At 35.6% G+C, this 21,620-nt stretch overlaps 1 protein-coding gene and 1 long non-coding RNA gene across 2 annotated transcripts in view; one reads left to right on the top strand and one right to left on the bottom strand.

Annotated features, from left to right (window-relative positions):
• The first annotated feature begins 236 nt into the window (after positions 1–236).
• On the top strand, positions 237–9,124 carry LOC108677293 (single-strand selective monofunctional uracil DNA glycosylase-like). Its single transcript, XM_018165501.2, has 5 exons — positions 237–631; positions 1,494–1,628; positions 1,986–2,138; positions 4,025–4,198; positions 4,727–9,124. Exons 1-5 carry the CDS (start codon positions 377–379, stop codon positions 4,811–4,813), a joined length of 804 nt encoding a protein of 267 aa, XP_018020990.1. The 5' UTR covers positions 237–376; the 3' UTR covers positions 4,814–9,124.
• A 141-nt stretch (positions 9,125–9,265) lies between these two features.
• The window catches only part of LOC108677283, a 29,050-nt gene continuing 16,695 nt past the window's right edge, over positions 9,266–21,620 (bottom strand). The window contains exons 2-3 of the long non-coding RNA XR_001931244.2: positions 14,047–14,151; positions 9,266–13,426 (exon numbers count right to left, since the gene is read on the bottom strand). This is a non-coding gene — a long non-coding RNA (uncharacterized LOC108677283). The remainder of the gene's footprint in view (positions 13,427–14,046; positions 14,152–21,620) is intronic.

Genomic DNA, 21,620 nt, shown 5'->3' with positions numbered 1-21,620 from the left:
TTTCATGCAGGAACGCTCCTCTCTTTCGGTTAATTTTCGATTACGACCGGTTTCGGTTAATTTTCGATTCGACCGGTATTCCTGAATCACGGTCAGACCAATCGGCTGTCAATGCTCTAAACTTGAATATCTTACGGATTCAAATAAGGAGGCGAAATCGTCGTAGATGGCGAAACCCTACGCATATCATGGCATTACAGGTTTTGTTATGCACAATTTCTTTTTGTTCAGGCTCCAGAAGAATCTAATAAATAAGTGAAGAAAATAACTTTAGATAACTCTGAATGGTCTTTTGAATTTCAGTGACATTCAACAAGAACAAAGATTACTCAGTTTGATTTTTTTGTTTTAAATTTTTTTTAGTTTGTTAATCATTATGGATGAAAGAAATCAGGTGGCCACTGACCTGTTGAATCTTACAACGCGCCTCAGCGATAAAGTCATGGAACTTCACCTCCCTAATCTATTTGGCGGGAAAGTAGCCAAGCGCTACGATCCGGTGAATTACGCTCGACAACCGTACCAGGAATATCTCAACAAGTTTTTCCCGCCAGGGCAAGAGCGACGCCCAGCGGGGAAAAAAATTCTTTTCCTCGGCATGAATCCCGGTTGGGGAGCAGCACAGACAGGAGTATGTTGACATATTCTTTAGATTATTAATATTTTAAATCTTTGTGATTGATTGTTATGATAAAGTTGCATTGTAACACTGCATTGAATAAAATATAATGGATCACCAACAGTTTATTGTCATGTTTTCTGTGTTATCAGTAAATTCATTCGTTACGTTTTAAAACTTTCGCTAACATCATGATGCAAAACATGATCAAATTTCCTTTGATCAACAATTCCTTTCCTTTGGTAGTTATTTATTAATTACTTTATTATTTGCTTTGGTTGTTATTTTGTTAAAATTTCCTTTTCCTTTGGTTGTTATTTATTAATTTTAGTTGAAGACTTTTTATGGTACTTTTTGAACGTTTGCAAGATGGATCACATTACATTACCGTAAGATATTAACATGTATGGCCAAAATAACATATTTATACACGTAATGACATGCATTACACTCTCCAATATTTCTTAGATACGCATACTCAATGATGTCTCGGATGGAAAATAATTTATAACAACAACCCAAAACCACTAGTTGTAGTTTTTTTTGCATATCTAATTCTGTTGACCGATGCTTGGCTCTTGTGGCTTTAATTTCACTTAACAGTTTTTATAAAACAATTCTAACTTTACTGATTTCTATTTATATAATTTTTAATACCATGAGAATTCGTGAACCTCAAACCTAATGTTAGTGTGAATAAATGCGCGACAGGCTCTTTGGTAAATTGCATAGTTTTTTTATGAAAACGTGGAGTGTCGTAAAAAAATTTGAAGTGTCCGTGGACAAATGTCATTGATTATAATATAAAGAAACTTTAGCCCTGGTTTACAAATACCTCTTAGTCTCCACCATTTCAAAATTTATGATTCCGCAGGTCCCATTCTGCGAATCAGATTCAGATTGTCAGCTGCTGTCAATCAACTGCACTGAAGTTGGACGTCCTAAAGAAGCAAAGACGGACGACACGGACGACACGGACGACAATCCTTTTAAAAATGCCATTAGAACGGTACGGCTTATTTTGTCAGCATTTTTACATTTTGGTCTGTGTATGAGTCTACCAGATAGGTTTTAAATATCGATATAATTCTTTTTATATCGCAGACGGTGTTCTTTCGTGTAACAAAATGATAAAATATTATAACTGGAGTAAAATCGTCAAATGATGTCAACATTTGCTCGACTTAATTGGGGTTTCCTTGTTTTACATGGAAATATTGTCCCGGTTATGTTAATAGCTGAAATTAAATCGATTATTAATACGATTTAATAGATTTTTAATACAATAAATATACTACATAGATTAATGATGCAAATACAACCCTCTTCAACTGCTCACTAACTGATTTAATTATTTATACTGTAGAAATGTGAGAATCGACTATGGAAGCTGCTGCTGAAACTCTTCGATAACGACGTGAAGGCGCTCTTCAGTTCTCAGCTGGTCTTCGTGCACTACTATTGTCCTGTGATGCTGCTCGACTCCGAAGACAAATACTTAGCCGTGAAGAAGCTTCAGGTAAATTTTTATTGTGTAACCTAAAACATGAACAGTCTAAATTATTTTTCCCATATTCTGCCTCTAGTACAAATATCAATGCATGGATATACAATCCATGCATCGATATTGGAGCTGAACAAATAGTAAATTGTCACATAGTCAGCTCATGGTCAAAACCACGACATTAATGCATTAAAAGACAAATGGTATATATGTTTGCAATATCACTTATTCTCACCTATTTGTATATTGCTGTGTAAAGTTTGCGTGTTGGATGAATCAATAGTTTATGGTTAAATATTATCGAATTTTTCATGCAATCAATATGTTGGACATCTCTGGACTTGCTATCATTCGGACTACTATGTTAAATGTGCTCTTCCGCTTATATGTAATTGTCATGTTTGTCTCTATTATAATAGTTAGTGTATTATGAAGAATTTCATACAATCGTATCTTTCTTTAAGGTAGTGAAGCAAATAAACCTTTCGAGAAAATTTATTGAATTTAGTAGTATGGATATTAACTTCAAGCTTGGAATCTTGCTGAATTCCTGGAGCCGGGACGGTTTCAGTTGCGCCAAAAGGTAAAGCCAAGAGATAATGAATTCCTGGAGCCGGGACGGTTTCAGTTGCGCCAAAAGGTAAAGCCAAGAGATAATGAATTGCTGGACCGCGTCAAGTGAAGCGGTAACAGGTATGTCGTGGCTGCTGCTCCGCCATCAGCTACACACCAGGTTTGCGGTTCATACTGTGAAAAGTTATTTTGAATATAAAGATCATAGAAAACAGAGTAAAAAGCATACAGTAACTTAAAGCAATAAATTTATACGAGGTTAAGGAAAACTAAATAATCACCTGAGATTAAATGCCACTCAGTGTGCTAACGCACTTTTTGGAAGAATTGCATTGATAGAAAAAAGAAGAAATCAGTTGAAGGTGGATGCTTCAGACGGAATTAAAGTAAGAATAGTTGAAGATTTGGTGCGTAGAAGTAAGAATAAAGGTTAAGCGATTCGGCGTGAACTCTAAAAATAGAGCTCTAGTAGAAGCCTCATCTACCTAAAGTTGAGTTAATGAAGTTGAATTTGAATTGAAGTCTGAAGCATCGCACACGATAATTAAGCATAGATTTGAGCAAACTAAACAAAACGAAAGAATATCGGGCACTCAAACCAAGGAATAGATAAATCACAGAACGAGGAAGAAATTTAGACTTATGGTTGAATGCTGGTGAAGTAGCGGCGGCAGCGACAGGCAGGCTGGAGATCGCAAAATTTGGTGTGGCTACGGTGGTGTCTCAGTGCGAACTATTTGCGGAAACCCGGGTCTGACCTAAATTACCCTAACATTAAACTTACCCTAGACTAATCTTAGTATTACCCAAACATAAATTATTACTAAATTCAGTTTAAAGAATACAAGTATGATTAACGGTGGGAAATTTCCCACAGTATAGCTATTACCGTAAATTGGTTTGGAACAGTTGAGGGTTGCTGTGTTTCTAGCGTGGTCTGCTACTTCGTAGCTACGAGAAAATTAGCGTTGGCTCCAGAGCTAGATTAAGAGTTGAATTGCTGTCAACGGATGCGTTCTCCCTGAAACAACGACAGCTTGCAATCCCACACACATACACACTCGTTCGCACATACAAACACACGCATACATTATTGTTCTATTGAAATCAGCATGTGATACCTGCGTTTCTCGGTAATGTTGAGTAACAGAACGATAAATAGGTTATTAATTAAGTACTAATGGACGAGTGAGAATAAAATTCAAGAGCCTGACAATTTTTCCATGCTATTGCACTCTAAAATCCAATATCATTAATTAGTTACACACAAACAACTAGATTAGTAAGACAGTTTTCAAGTCCTCACAAGGTTAATATTAATAAACAAGGGTGGCGGGAGTGCTACTAAGGCTGGTCGCCGTAAGCTGGAGTCTCTGTGTGACGAGGCTCTACGCGAGGTCGTCAAGCTGCTCTGCGTGACGGACATCGTCGCTGTGGGAAAATATCCAGCGCACGCCGCTCAACGCTCCTTCCATACCGCAACCAAAACCGACAATGTTAAGGTCAGTGAATTATCCAACGAGCTAAGGTCAGTGTATTAAGGCTTAAGAGGTTAAGGTTAGCGAATATCAACGCCACTCTCGAGTGAGAGGGCGAATATGAAATTTCGGGCAAAACGAATTCGACAAAAATTCGTACAGGAAGTAAATGCTCTTGCAATTCTGTTAGTATGTAGGGCCCTTCGCGAATGAGTTGTGTTGCATTTTACCTATAAGTAATACAAAATGGTTCTACAACAAGATTCAACGTCTGATTTCCAAGAACGTTTGATCAGTCAAATGTCGTAATATGTTTCCGTTTGTAAAATTATGCTAAACTATTTTATCGCTATTGCGATATTGCGAGGTACTGCTGTTATTTTCTCAAGATTTTCCGGCCAACAGCCGCCATTGTAATCTTTTGACTAAGTTTTTCAATGTTTAAAATGCTTTTAGTGTTTGAGAGTCGGACTTTATTACGCATACGCAAATTGCGAGCATGTCAAATAAATCTAATGATAATAATGGAAATTTTTGAATAACCGGTCGCAGATCCATAGGATCAGTCATCCAGACAATAATAAACTGCTTTGGAACGAAACTGTTGAGAAAATTCTTCGCGACGCCCAGCTTCTGTAATACTTCCATAAATATTCGAAGGCAGAAGTTTCTTCTTCTAAACTGGATGATCTCACGAAAAATATCTCGAAGACGGACTTTGGCCAAGACGATGACGAGTGAGTAATGGAAGATAAAACAAACTGACCAATAAATGAAAATTGATGCACGCAAGGGTTGTCACTGCCTGAAATTATCGACATTGTTTCAAGCCACTAAATGAACAAGTTACAAATTCGTATCAGAAACTTTTTACATATTTGTACCTTATTTTAAACTAAATATTTGCAAGAAACTTATGTGATAGATCTAATACAACGGACTCTCGTGCTATTATTGGAAACAAACTATAATCTTCATCTATAGAAATTCTGCGTCACTGCATCCGTCATTGCTTGGGCTGATGCAACAAGAGTTTGAAAATTTTAACAAAGTTAACAAAAAAATCACTGTTTTCATTTCATTTTCTCTCACTTAAGTATCACCAAATTACTGGTATTCTTCGTTATTTTAGGAGATCCCCTGTTTATATGGATTACATCTCTTCAATCTTGTTGCAAGCTTGTTGTACCTGGCAATTTTTAAATAGATTTTGCAATAATAATCTATTCTACCTGTTTACAGTTATACAGTCACAACAAACAACATACAAACTATGCATCTATGATTTTCATGACGTCTATTTAGGTAAAATTATCCGTGAGTGATGATTTGATTGAGTTTGTGATTTTTTTTGCCTTATAAATGTCCATTGCGGTTGATTGCCGTTATGTAATGACTGGATGATAGTATCATCTCCATTACAAATCCGGTAATGGTTCGATACTGTCTGATACAATCACTCTTCGAAATAACGGTCTGACCGGCGTTCTAGTGACCGGCTGCCCCTGGAAATGAACCGTTTCAACTTTTTCAAATCTTGTACGGGTTTCCAGTATTGAATAGGAACAAACAGCCACACAGTGTTTTTTCCCTTGCCGACCGGTCACTGAGATGTCGATAAGAGCGTTTTACGATGATTTTTTGAAGTGTTGCTGCCACTCTCGTCACAGTAGTTGTCTTGAAGAGATCAAAAAACTAATGCTTCTTATGCTTTGATTTATTTGTGATTCACTTCCGTAGAGGAGCCAAGATACTAAAGTAAAGCTCGGCAGTATGGAAGGTGCAACCATGAAAGACGAGGCCATGGAATAAAATAATGGCTGGTCTTTGCAGCATAGCAAGAAGCGGAAGGAAGGAGAAGGAAGAGCGAGTGATGTAACTTTTAATCTTAATAAAAAAATTGATGTCTAAATTCATACAGTCGTAGGAAAAAAGACTACATAGATATCAAAAAATTTTTAATTATTATTGACCCATCAGAAAAATATGTTCCTTTGCTGGGGTCACCCAGGTTCGGCCAGCCGTACTAATAGTACTTTAACGTAGACCCCAACAAAGGCTTGCAATGAAAGACACTTCAGAAACCACTCTCTTGAATATGTAGTTCCAAAACTCACCTAAAGAAAAAGAACAAAGAATAAATAACCTGAACTAACATATAAACGAACAAAAGACAAAGTATGAACAAACCTTCTGATGAATAAACTAATCTAACTTTACAGAATATAACAGAATAAAGAACATCTCGGAATAACCACAAAATGCAAAACACAGGAACCAACAAATAACCAAGTTAAAACACACCTTGACACTGTGGGTTCAAATGCGGGACTCACTAACACGGACTATAACCTACAAATCTAACTTCCGCATTTTTAAACTGAAAACTAAAATTACAAAAATACAAAATTTTGAAAATACTAAATTCTAATTCCCTAACACCTTTGACGTTTATATTAGTAATTTAGTTGATAATAATTTAGGAATTTAGTTGATAATAGAATATTTTAAGACTGATCTAGATGTATCGAACAATCAAGGTAATTGTGTTTGTTCTCGTATGAATAAGATGCTCGAATACACCAGAAAGTCTTTATGAAGAGATTTAATTTTCACAAATTCTCAATTGAAGAACTGCATGGGCTTCTAGCTTCCTATATAACTGATTCCACTTTCTATATAAGATTCTATATAGCAAAGTTTGACCTCTAATCCCCAGCTGTGCGTGTCATCTATGTCATAAACTATCAATTGTACTAAAATTTTGTGCGTAAATAACCACGTTCCAGCAGTGACATTTGAGAGAGATGCCCACAATCTTATTGTATATGTGACTCCTTCTCATCTTAAAATATAGTTATACAATACTCTAAATTTCTGCACCCAGACTGATTGTCCTGCAGTTGTGTACGTTTCTCAGGTCATTCTGGCTTCTCTAAATGCACTTCCTTCTGACGTTCAATAAAATCTCCATTGCTTCCGTTGGTCTCTGTTATTTCCAATTGCACCGCGATTAATTAATGGAACTGCTAGAAATTCTTGTATCGTCCTATCAACCTTGGTTATGCCACGTCAGCAATTTTCATTCAAAATTATTGGAGTAATTTTCACACAAACAAAACTCTAGTACATTTGTTAATTTACAAATACAACCAAATGGATCAAATCTCCTCTCAAGAATCATTATTTGGTTTTTAATCTTTTGATCCCTCGAGAATATTACGCAATTATCGGTCGATCGACTAAGCTCATGTTGGATCTCGTCTAAAAGCATCAAAGACGGAGGAGCCTTTGATGAAATCTTTAAAATGGTATGACTGGTTGTACTTGCATTTAAAACATTTTAACCTGCGTGTTAGTGCAGTGGATGCTCCATAACTATTTTTTACATTTCAGAGACGAAACTCTTTCGTGTTGCGAAATATTAGAATCATATTAGATTGAATAGTTCAATTATGTATATAAACATCTGCTTAACGCTGGCGTTAACTATTCTTCATGGAAATATTATTCCGGAAACCTAATATTGAATATTAAAGCAAATTTTAATTGCAAGCAGTTAGTAGATTTATGGCAGCAGCGCATTAATAGTTCAATATCAATGTTATGAATACGAATCCTTTAAATTCTTCAGTAACTGAATAACAAAGTTTTATAATGAATACAAGTGAAAAACGCCTGTGGGAAATAAATTTTATTTTCATAGTTTTTAGAACACCTCATATACAATTCTACGCATGATTAAACCTTGACAAGCCATTTGCGTTTACAGTTTCGATGCTTATATTGCAAAGATCTGTCTCTTATATGCATTACCGACGCGTCTCATCCTGCTCTGTCCAGAAATATGTTCAACATGGTGTTAGAAAGACCTAATAATGACTTTAATAATAACACTTAATAACCACGTATTTTCTATGCTAAGAAGACTAGATTAGTTATCGATTTGACACAATATACTTTTACTTGTCAAAAATTCAATTTAGCTGTAAATTAGGCATTGTGCTGAGTCAGGACATTCTGTGCAAGTATAAAAACGCCTGTTAATCATCTTAGTGAATCTAAAATTTCGAATGTTTGATAATGCATACTGCTTGTTGAATAACTTGATACTTTGATGCTTTTTATTGAATAAATGATACTCGCTTTGCTGGTATTCTAAAGTACACATTTACCTAATGTATCCTGTCAGGTACAAAAACTATAAAATGTTTAGGGAGACAAGCAAGCAGTAGAATTTGAATCGATTTGGTGCTTGGCACAAGCGCGTTAAAATTGCGTGTAAATCTTTTAAAATTTTTTTGCTGCCTCCGGCGAGCATCGTTAATTATTAATTCAACTTAGGACACGAAGTTGAAGTGAGAAAATTGCTTATTAAGTCTGACCATGAATCATTGAATAAATTTATTTGAGTTTTATATGTTTTGGCAACAATCATGTGAATTTATAGTAAATTTTCATTGTTGCTTTCAAGAGATCGCCACGAACCTTGCCTTCGATGGCCAGAAACATCGACATGTGTCATTTCGTGAATCAAATTTTTTACGTTTATTTAAGGTTCTGGATCGTTTTTCTCATTCTGCAAACTACTGAAAACATCATTTTTAAAATTTAAAGTCAGCCTATGTCATTTAAAGTTATTTTTAAAATAGAAAAGTAGCCTATGTTTTAAGGCTATCGTTAACATCAAGTTCTGAGTTCATTGAACAAACAACCATGAACGGTCCCAGGGTAGCTAGTCCCGTCGGTGATGTTTGCTTTGGATTGGGCAAAAGGTCTTTCCCTAAACCTCTGCATCTGTGAGCGCCTAATTTCCTTAATTAAACTGCCACAGCAAAAAACATTACACCAGTACGTCCTCATCGGATGTGCTGTCGAACTTGTGAGTTCTCCAGCACGTACAGGGTGGCCAGACGGACTTTTTTCCGGACAAATTCCGCAATTAATTTTTTTTTTCAATTGTTTTAGCCGGATAAAATGTATGATAAGGGTACTTCCTAATTAAATTTAAAAAAAAAACTACAATAAAAATAAATGAATTTTGTTACCGGAACCTACAGATATACTAGTATATATATTGAGTTACAGGCCTTTTTTGTTCGCGGATTGTCCGTTTTTAAGACCATCTGGCAACCTTGCTCCAGCATAAAGGATGTGTTCTCTTCCGGTATATTCATCATTCCATTCATTTTATTATTTGCTAAAACAATTTCAGTTATTGCAGTTATTTAGCTGGACGTCACATGTGGGATGATATGGTAAAGTTATGTTAAAGTTGATGGCGTTTCTGAAAAGTTATAACTGTATCAGGTTAACACATTTGTAAACACGAACTTAATAAACTTTTCTCATGTTTACTCTCATCATTGCATTATTAGTGGCAGAAGATGTGCAAAATACACACTGCAAAATAATCATTGATATTCTCAACACCCTTTTTATTGTATACATGTTAAATCTCGTATCAGAGCATTGAAAAAAATATTCTGTACACAGTGACAGTTGTTACATTGGAAATTCATGCTCTTGAAAAATGGCGGCCTCCAACTAGCATTAGTTCACACAATGGCATTTATAGACGCAAACTACAATGTCGCAACAATTGCTCAAATCTTCGTTCACCGCCGACTGATATTATGTTATTTTTTTCGGACTCATTCTCTCATAAATTCAATGTTACGATATCAGTCGATTGTTGCCATTATATAAAAATTGTGAATCCAGTAAATCTTTCTTGTTCAGCTAAAATATCCGAGATTCTAATGCCACAACATTAAGGAGTGATTATTAAGTAACGTTTCACCCATTTCTATTAATATTACGTATTCCAATGATAAAAGGTAAATGAATGAATACTGCATTGAAGTTAATTTTACGACATTATTATAAGTGCGCCGTGTCTAAATCTTTGTACCCACAAAAGGTTTTTTAACGAGGGTTACAATAACATTAATAACTGCTATCACACTTCTATGTTCTGTCAGGTTAAGTTGGAAGATTTGACAGTTTTCTGGACAAAAGTCACACCCAAATGTACGATCAATATTTCTTGAGCTGCATTGAGTTGGTTATTAGTAATTCTATACGCAACCAAGTAAACAACAATTATACCGATACAGCATCATACACAAATTAATTAATACATAATGCTTTTTTGAAAAGAGTTTGCTCCCGCCAGTTCAAGTCAGCTAGACTTTCGAATACTGGAATTATCGAACAATTTAGACCATTAGGTTTCCTAAAATCAAATACAACTACTGTTGTCATCAGGGGATACAATGTGGGGGATACAACTTTTACGCATCTCAGGTTCACAGGCTTTATAATATTCGCTAAATCGTTGTTTAAAATTGTTCACATCCGTTATTGGTATGGCAACTGGAAACCCGCATGGCGAGATTTACGTAACCCAACACTAATGTTAGTACAACCGGAAGCGCAGTCGAAATTCTCAATAGCACAGTTACAAACGGTAAAGTTCCAGATTTATTGATTGGTGTTAAATTTTGGTTTCTATCGACTAATTTGTTAGACTCATTGAGTTAGACCGCTGTCTAACGTTAGCAAATGTAGCACAGCTAACAAGAGTTCACACGTTCTTAGCCTGTCAATCATGACTGTTCTCTGTAGTCAACGAATCGAATTGCGAGATGTTTTTTTGTGATGCTGTATAAGAATTGATAGTTTCCTGCCCTGGCCGCGGTAATAACCTACGATTACAATGGGTAAAACTGCAGAAAAATTTCTGCGATGATAAATATTAATTTTTTATAACAATGTTCACAGACGACATTGAGTTCTCGAATCAATTTTTGTCCTGAATCTTAAATCCCTCAAACCCGGTAAATATTGGCTATACATTTCATATATAGTGTCATCATATAATTTCAATTAAAGTTAAAGAAATGGACAGTTAACTAGTAACTGGCTACTAAGTTTACGCAGATTATAAGAAGCTATAGTTGCCTAGAAGATTAATGTTTTACTTTAATGCCGATTATTAACTCGACGACAATATTGAAGCTATACAATATCGATGACTGTGTACGACGCAAGGAATAGACTCGAGTATTGATTTCTTGCAGACATAGACGCATCGACACAAAGTGCGTCATTTCAAATTCACTTGAATTGCAGATTGTTCATTGCGCGCCACGCCCTGGTCGCATACGATATATAGAGCGTACCATTGACGAAAATGTTCTCAAAGAGTACGAAACTGAACCATTTATTTCACTATCTAACTTAAGCCAGAAAATATTCTGCTTCAAAATTTTATTTCGCCTTTTTTTGGACCACCGTGTACAGACTTCCATTGCCGTAAAATTTGCACTGAGACTAAACTGATGTATATTACTTTACAATAACAAACTTTATCCGATATGGACAATTGATTTTGTACTAACTTCCGCTTCTAAAGACCAGAAACCGGGATGTTTCAACATTCTTCGTAATTTCACAAAGATTTTAGATATTTAATGCTGAGGATGAAGCGCTACATTCACTCAAAGTTTGTAAGAATTATATTGCAGAAGTTCCAGGTCTTTGCTTAAGGCTAGTTTTCTCTGCAGTTCGTAAGGCAAGTCAAACAAATCCTGCCAATGACTTCCGTGAGCCCCAAAAGACAATGCCTTCTTGCAGCCGTAAGAGTTGACTGTTCCTTTGAAATCAAAGTTTGATCTTGAGCACATGCTTCTCTGTTCATTTCGGTAGGAAACTGCCCTCAAGGAATTGGAATTCAAGCTGGAAAGTAAAATTTGCGCGTGTGGAGGAAGTTCGGGTAAAAAGTTTTCTTGAAATCTTCGGTCTCGACGTGAAGCTTCAACAAGCATTTTATCTGGCAGTTCGATTCCTTGTATGATTCCGATGCATTGATAATAAATACGCTCAGGAGTCTCTCGCCTTATAGATGTAGCGCAGTATATGAGATTTTTCCCAACATAGTATGTAAAAAACAAGAGCCCCGACCAGTTCAGCACTTAATTAAGACATTGCTACACATCAATGATGGGGGCAACAGCATCTTCAGGCACTGGGATCTCTTTCGTTAGGACGTGAGTGGCGGGAGTCTGCCTGAGCGGCTGCAGTAGTGGCAATATGACGGTGTACAGGAACGTACCGACGGCCGCCACGAACACTACCCCCAAGAACGCCAAGTCGGTCGTTGCGAAATGAAACATTTTGAGAAATTCAGAGAGCATTTGAACGCTAATAAATTTTGCACATTACCGAACACTGAATAAAAGATGTTTTTATCGTTAAATGCTGCACTGTTCACAGTAATTAAACGAAAAATTCTAGATTTATTCGCATCTTGTTAATGACTTACACCTTTCTGTTATTGATGGCTTTTGTCACAACGACAACCACTCCGAAGAAGAGCGCGATGAGGAACAATATAAGCAGAAACACGTGGTCAAAAATGATAAGTGCCGTCGGCATAGTAGCGATCAAATAACTCGCTCGTCTTGCTTTTGTAAGTCATCAGGTATTGAGTACATTGTTGCACATTAAAACTGTTTAGATCAGAAAATATATTATTTCGGTATTAACTGTAGTACCAATCTTACATTTCTCTACTCTCCACGGATATGAAGGTAGAAGGAAAGTTTCCTCTATATTCCAATAGTAGTCCAATAAGAACCTGTATGATACTTGTCCGACCAGCGGACAAAAGCGTGGCCCCAACAGCAATATCTCGTCTGTTTGGAGAACAAGCAAAGGTTCAGGGCTGGCCTCCCGATTGTCACGTTGACTAACGACGCTGTCTCCGAGAAGGCAGGTGGGAGTGGAAAAATCTCGGCAAGACGTTGGACAGAAAAGTTATTTACGAGACGTTATTGGAGAGACGTCGATACAGTGAGAAACAATGTAATCTCAGCAATGAAGGATGAAATTGTACTGAAATACGCAAGTCTTAATGCTGTTGCGACTTTTGTATTTTGGTGCATATAGTTCTTGATGGATAGTTTTCGAATGACCTTGATGCCGTTCAGATTATGACACCCATACAAAAATAAAGCGAACCTATCGATACATTCGTGAAGTTGGAATTTTGCTGTAGTAGCTTATAGCGAATTTTAACTAGAAAAGACTTCTGCAGCCACCAATATACATATATAGATTTGATAGAAATTTACGTTTCTGAACTAGTTTCATATAAATATTTTCAGTGCGAAGATTAAGTGAAAAGGTGTAGCACCTTTGCGGGCTTCGACGGCTAAACTTCTCCCTCAGGAAATCGTCCAGAACCTGCAATACAAAATCATCAATAAGCGAGGTAAATATTGAAGTATTCAATCTCCTAGTAACGTAAAGCTCAAACTAATTTTTGGCAATAAATATTCAAGTTACCAATTTATTTAAACAAGAAGTAGTTCATGCTATGTAAATAATAGCATAGAAGAATTACTGGTTAACGTAATTTAAATAATACAGAAAAAACAAGATGATTATCCCAAATAACAGTACCCCACAGATTTTAAGCATATTTAGAAATTAATTACTGAGCAAGTTAATCATGAATAATAAATTAAAAAATTGAAACTATCATTAATTTCAATGAAATACATTAATGATGCATGATGTGAATTCATTATGGTATTAACACAGCAAGCATCATCGCGAAATATCAGTAACGCTCTAACATTACATTACGTTAATATACACGTTACATTAATATACACGTTACCTTAACATACAAGTTACGTTAATATACACGTTATGTTAATATACACATGTTACGTCAATACACACATTAAGTTAATACACACGTAACGGTAATATACATTAACGCTATGATTACTTAGGCAACGGAATATTTTTGTATGACATCAGCGTCGCAACTGTACTGAGAACACTGCATGACGTACCAGAAATTGTGACGCTTATAAAAGCAATTTGATGGTGCAATCGTCACACCATCTGAAGTGTCCGAAGCAACGGTTGAAATACGTCCGTGGTTGAGTAGATGCAGTCTGAAATAAAAAATTACAGTAGAACATATTTTTTCATAATTTTAAATTGATTTAGCTTGCAAGAATGTACAATACAAGTGTATTTGATATACATATAAAGTAAACATTACAGTATGAAATTTTCGTGGCATCATAACATATTCACTCTTGGCAGTAACAGTTTAACGGAAAAGTTTGATGTGAAATTTTTGATGCTCCCTACAGGGTTTGACGGCTCAGAGACACAAGATCGTCTCTGCCGAGCTAACTTTCTATTTAGGAATTTTGTTAGGAGTTTCTTGCTCACTTGGGAATAACAATTGCTATAGTACAACTCAAACTAGAACACGCAGCTCGCTAATACCATCTCAGGTATAATACTCTGGTATTATAATTTAGAGTTCACCGGACTACAGGCATGATTATAACTGGAATTCCTTGTCGTGAGTAGGAAGGTAGAGAGAAAAAGTAGAAATTTTTGCGACAACCTTTATAGCGAAATGCTAAGAAAACTTCAAAATGCATTTAATCTTTTTTCAGATGAATATGGAAGGAAGCAATTGTTTGATTTTCATTACTGAGAGGGAAATATAACCTGCATGATAGTGATGTTAATATAACCCGGAGAATTAACAATTGAAGAAGTGCGCGCCATGTTATTAAAGATCAAAATTCATAATAAAAAATATAACTCAGTACTCACTGTAGTGAGTGACAGAGAGCGCATTTTCATCGTCGACGAAAACATGAAGTCATGGACTGACAGACGGACAGACAGACGGACAGACAGACGGACAGACAGACGGACGGACATGACGAGCACAATAATGCATTTATGCCATAAATGAGAAATGCGCTAATAAGTCCACAAGGTGATGGCGTGGCCCAGCACGCGCCAGCAGGGCGGGCAGGTGTTAGTAGATTGGACGGCAGATTGCCTACAATATCCATAAAAAATGGAGGTCAAGAGCCAGGTCCATATTGTAGATAGAATCTTGAGATCAACTTAAGGCAATATGCCTGCTGCACTGCTCTTACTGGAAGAAAATATAATTATTTCATATTCAATGCGTGGCAGCATTCTTCGTTTAAATTGTATTCTTAATTAACAAGGTGACACCTCAGCTGAACTTATTAAACAAAAATTTCCAATCATCAAAATAGGTTTTTCCTAAAGATTCTAATGGCAATTACCTAAATTAAAACTTTTCTCTCAATAGATAATCAATACAATATATACGAATCGCACTTTTCGATCAATACATATTTCTATTAAAATATAATTGAATCGGTCGCGTTAATTTGTTGCCTGTAATTTTACACATACGTACGTTGCTTAACAATAAGTCACATTCTCTCAGAAATTTCACCAAAAACCATCATTTCTGACAAATTTATGAATATTCAATGTGTATTTAGTGTTACAAAACTACGTAATTTCTATCGTGAGTATTCAAGCAGATCCTTCCAGCTGTTTCTGACGAAATTTGTTTAGAGCAAACAGAATTTCCACTGATAGCATCGGCCGAAGGTCACGCGAGCCAAGCCATAGCCTGCTTAGATTATAGCCCCCGGTATCGATAAAAGAATTGCAGGAGCATCGGAAGATAATAGGGCATCGATCTCTGCTGACATCCTGGAGCAGCTCGGAGTTATTTTGATCAGAATGATTCACGTCACTGATCAGTATTTGTTGGTTTCACTAGTATTATAATGATATTATTTGATTGTTTCACTAGTATTATAGTAACATTATTTGTTTGTTTCGCTAGTATTATACTGACATTATTTGTTTGTTTGACTAGTATCAAAATGATATTATTTGTTGCATCACTAGTATTATAGTGATATTCTTTGTTTGTTTCACTAGTATCAGTCAGAGCACAACAATTTTTAGGTAGTTTTGTTTTTTTTTGTTTTTTATTCTGTGCATGTAGGAGACCGTATCAACTTATTATTCTTTCTTTAATACTTTTGTGCAGAATACTACGAAATCCTGAAACTTCCATTACAGCCTGCAATATAATTATTTGCAACAAAATAACTTGCATAGACTAAAGGTAGATTCATTGTGGAGTGTCAACTCTAAATTCTTAATGTCTCAAAAGTCTTTCTAACTTCACGTGCATCGACTGTGCATATCGTAATGACTTCCAGTTGACATTATCACAACAGCTTTGCGGTCAAGCCAAGAGTGTGCGGAGATTATTACAGATTACGGTCGTAAAAAATTACAGTCGTAAAAAACTTTAGAGCAGGAGTGTGCATGTGGCTGACCATGCAGGCAGGAGTGTAAAGAGATTATAACAACTGCTGTCTCTTATACACATCTAGATGTGTATAAGAGACAGTATCACAACAGTTCAGCTGCCGAGGCAGGAGTGTAAAGAGATTATCACAACAGTTCAGCTGCCGAGGCAGGAGTGTCAGGAGATTATCACAAAAGTTGGGCTGCAGTAGCAAGAATGTTCAGAGGCTATCATAACAGTTCGGCTGCCGAAGAAAAATTGTGTCGACAGTACAAACCTCAAGGGACACGTTCTCAGATATTTTAGGACCTCACAGAGTGTACTCCTAGCGTCCTTTTCTCTTGTAGTTTATGTTCGACTTGGCAATAAAATTTGTGCTCGGCTCGTTGCAGTTTTTAGCTGCCAGTCCTTTGGCTGATGGCGTTTCATTGCTGTCCTCCCATAAAGTTCAGGTCCACAATACGTGTCGGGAATACAATGAACTATTGTCTTCACTTGGCAGTTGAAAACTTAGGACATCTGACACAGCTGCAATTACTGAAATATATGCACGTTAGTTTTAGGCCTACTAATCTATGAAGAAATATAAGACTATTAAGCTAAGATAAAATATCCAACGCACAAAAGTGCTACTACTCAATTCCGAACACTCGACGCACAGATGGTCTGTTGAGATCAAGACAATGTATGAGTAAAATTTACTTATATTGAAAAACAAAAGCACGAGTCTACTATCAATTATTTTCGTTTCTACGACATTTTTGCAGGCATTGGCTAGTCTGACTCGAAATTCAGCTTTAGAACAGGACCCTCGTTCGTTACCGCCAGACAAAGCCGGGATTATTTCCTCTATCAGCCGCGTCCAGCGACGTCGCCATCTGACTTCCTATCAATTGCGTCGCACGCGACCACTCCATTTGCAGAAGTAATGCTCTTGCAAGTGGATTTTAAATTTATCATTTTAAAATATTTGGTTCAGCGAAAAATTAATGAATGGTTAAGCGAGATAAAATTAAATATTAATGTTGTTATACTGTATTACATTTAATATTATTATCAAATTAGCACTTGCATTTAATTAAGTTTTGCAGCATAAATCATTTATCCGAAATTATTATCTCAGGAAATGAACTTATTGGATCAAGCTCTTCAGGTTCGGTTGCTAATAACCATCAAGTAAAACATGACGGGTAGAAACTGTAGCCGACTTATAAATAATATTTGAAAATGATCAATCAATCTAAAAGTTTTCAGTTAAATTCAGAGTAACAGGAGAAATTTGAAAGTACAATAGCATCAGGCTGAAATGGCTGAAAACTACAATCTAAAAGTTTTCCGTCAAATTCAGAGTAACAGGAGAAATTTGAAAGTACAATGGTATCAGTCTGAAATGGTTCAAATTCTGTTTCAGTCAATAGGAAATGAATGACACCAAAGCCATTCAGAAGTTTCCGACAAAAAGCCAAAAATTTCTCCACAGTTTCTGGAGAACAAAGCCAGCCTGTCGGTCTTTCGTCGATGTTCGTTAGATTTTCGTGTAAGTTTTACGATAGCAAACTTCCTGACGGGAGACAGAGATACGGTTAGTCTGTCTTGTTAATCTATCAATAGTGTTCGGAACGCTCCATTGTGAAGGCCATATAAAATATTAATGTCTTGATCAGGATTTTGTCTTAGTTAAACAGAGATTCTGTTGCCCTCACAGAAGTAACAATAAAATCTGAAATAAAAACTAATTTAATTTTTTTTGTGCGTAATATTGAAATTGAAAATATTGAACGCCCACAAGCTAACAAAAGCTTTGCAGGCTACAAGGTGGTATTTTAACCCCATTTAAATGATAATACGGTAATGATAAGAATGACAGAAAGTTTCCCAAAATAAATACACCCATTACAAAAACCTCAAAAAAAAACTGATAATAGCATATCACTTGAAGCAAGCATATGGCAAAAGATGCATTATACACTGAAAATTAGGCTGTAATTGAAAACAGCCTGTCAAATTACTGTAATCTTACATGATAATCGAATCAAAATTAATAATGGTAAGAAAAAAATTGCCGAATTTAGTCTCTAAAGGAATTTAGAACCATCTATTTTAAAATCATCCGGCAACTTATTAAAATATTTTGCACAATTAAAAACTGCACCGTATTTTTTAATTTCTAACCAAACCGGGGGTAAGTTAACCTCAAAAATCCTAAAATATAAATATGTAAAAAAATTTCAACTTGAACTACAATTATAACGGCATCAATATGAAGAGGCAGGTTCAGTACGATAATCCAAAAATCTAAAGCCGTTAAAACATAAAAAATATAACTCAGTACTCATTGCAGTGAGTGACAGAGAGCGCATTTTCGCGTCGACTAAAACGTGAAATTGCGGACGGCCAGACAGACGGACGGACGGACGGACATGGCGAGCACAATAGTGCATTTTTTCTATTAATGAGAAAATACGCAAAAACAGATCTCAGATCAACGAAGTATACCTAGAGCATGATAATTATCAACGACCAAGATGAATATGGCACAAAAAAATAGACAAGCACAGTAGATAACGAATATGATACAAGTTTTTGAACTATGTGTGCAAAGAAATATAACTCACTACTCACTGCAGTATGTGACAGAGAGCGCATTTTCTCGTCGACGAAAACGTGAAGTCACGGACGGACAGACAGACGGACAGACGGACGGACATGGCGAGCCCAATAGTGCAATGCTCTAAAAAGAACAAGATGGAATTAATGGGAAAGTTTGCTTATACAATGGCACGGCACAAAGACAGAAGCGCTGGAGCAGCACTGGAGGCTAGCTATCAGACTGTCAATTGTCGCTTAACTCGGTTACCTGATGGCTGACCTTGCTGTATAGCGGACGGCTTTAGGGGCCGACACTCTCGAGATGGTACTTTCTTAACGACAATATGAGCCATAGAGGTTCAAAGCTATCAGAAAAGTTTTAAAATTAAACTTAGAATTGCCTGATAAAGTATCTCTCAAAAAGGAAGTAGCATCATACGTCCTTATGGTCCTAGGAATTGAAGAATAATTAGTATTGTTGAAGCATTCATACTTGACGTGATCAAAACGTGGAGTGCATTTTTTATTTCATGAAATTTCCACACACGAAGATTTCGTTATTGAAAAAGTATCATTTACGACAACAAAAATTAATTTCCTCGCTCAGTGGTAAATGGGCTGACGATTGATTCCGAATGATTCAATAACATAACGTAGGATAATAACATAAATAACATAACATAACATAACATAACATAACATAACATAACATAACATAACATAACATAACATAACATAACATAACATAACATAACATAACATAACATAACATAACATAACATAACATAACATAACATAACATAAGATAACATAAGATAACATAACAAGATAACATAACATAACATAACATAACATAACATAACATTACATCTGTCTCTTATACACATCTAGATGTGTATAAGAGACAGACATAACATAACAATAAAATAACATAACATAACATAACAACATAAAATAACATAACATAACATAACATAACATAACATAACATAAAATAACATAACATAACATAACATAACATAACATAACATAACATAACATCTGTCTCTTATACACATCTAGATGTGTATAAGAGACAGTAACATAACATAACATAACATAACATAACATAACATAACATAACATAACATAACATAACATAAGATAACATAAGATAACATAACATAACATAACATAACATAACATAACATAACATAACATAACATAACATAACATAACATAACATAACATAACATAACATAACATAACATAACATAACATAACATAACATAACAACATAACATAACATAACATAACATAACATAACATAACATAACATAACATAACATAACATAACATAACATAACATAAACATAACACATAACATAACATAACATAACATAACATAACATAAGATAACATAACATAAGATAACATAACATAACATAACATAACATAACATAACATAACATAACATAACATAACATAAAATAACATAACATAACATAAAATAACATAACATAACATAACATAACATAACATAACATAACATAACATAACATAACATAACATAACATAACATAACATAACATTACATAACATAACATAACATAACATAACATAACATAACATAACATAACATAACATAACATTACATAACATAACATAACATAACATAAGCAATAACAGACAGTAGCGCGCAGCTGCGAACGTATAAAGACGACCTCCCGAAACGCAAACGACTGCGATCTGTTGTCGCTGCTCATTTGGGAGGCCGGGTAGCTGGGGGGGCTTGACAGACCACAATATATGACACCCTCAGGCTACGATGATGTATTCAGACCGAGGTTAAATCATCAGACTACCTTGATATATACAAAGAACGATGACACATATAGCCCGCAAAATGTGTTATGATAATAAGACGATCACATGTACGGACTACAATGACATAAATTAACTGCGATTACATCATCAGACTACTATGATATGGGGACTACAATGCCATATATTGACTATAACATTATATAAGGATCAACAATATTAGAATATTCACTTTTTTGAAATGGCAAATTTTAAATTTTGGTTCTGCTGCCACACAAACTTGAGCCACGGAGATTTGTTACAGTCTATTGTATGGAAGAAAATACACGAGGGAAAATAAGTGCTTTGCAAGTTTATATATAAATTTATACTTATATTCTTAAAACCTTATCTGAACAGTTAGATGTTGAAATCTCGCGGTTGCATGTAGGCAAGAAAAAACTGCAGCCCAGAACAAAAATTTATTTCGAGTTAACCAACTAGAGGATGACTAAAATTTTATACCATACAGACAACGCACAATGGATGAAACAGCTTAAAAATTGTCCATAAATATTTTCGACCACAATAGCAGCGATCTATTATCTCGACAGTTGACTGTGGAAATCCACGCGACTCTATAGGCGGGTGACAGATCGGCGCCGCTGAATAAAATTTATTTAGAGGAATTAAAAAAATGTGCGAGTTGAATTTTGTTTCTTATTAACCATGCACGGCAAAGCACTAACAAAGGCAACACGGAAAAATCTAGGAACATGAACTGCATATAATACGAAATTCGGGAATATGAACAGAAAGAAGGATAACACGAGACCGAATCGCTACCCAAGCCGTCGCAGAATGGCAGTT

The sequence above is a fragment of the Hyalella azteca genome, unplaced genomic scaffold, assembly GCF_000764305.2.
Source record: "Hyalella azteca isolate HAZT.00-mixed unplaced genomic scaffold, Hazt_2.0.2 contig17346, whole genome shotgun sequence".
NCBI lineage: Eukaryota > Metazoa > Arthropoda > Malacostraca > Amphipoda > Hyalellidae > Hyalella > Hyalella azteca.
The sequence above is the reverse complement of the archived record's forward strand: the minus strand, read 5'-3'. Positions and strand labels throughout refer to the sequence as shown.

Bases quoted from the DNA above. Each gene is read 5' to 3' on its own strand.
- LOC108677293 (XM_018165501.2), top strand. From the start codon at position 377: ATGGATGAAAGAAATCAGGTGGCCACTGACCTGTTGAATCTTACAACG. The intron at 632-1,493 runs GTATGTTGACAT...ATGATTCCGCAG, and splicing joins GGGGAGCAGCACAGACAGGA to GTCCCATTCTGCGAATCAGA. The intron at 2,139-4,024 runs GTAAATTTTTAT...TTAATAAACAAG, and splicing joins TAGCCGTGAAGAAGCTTCAG to GGTGGCGGGAGTGCTACTAA.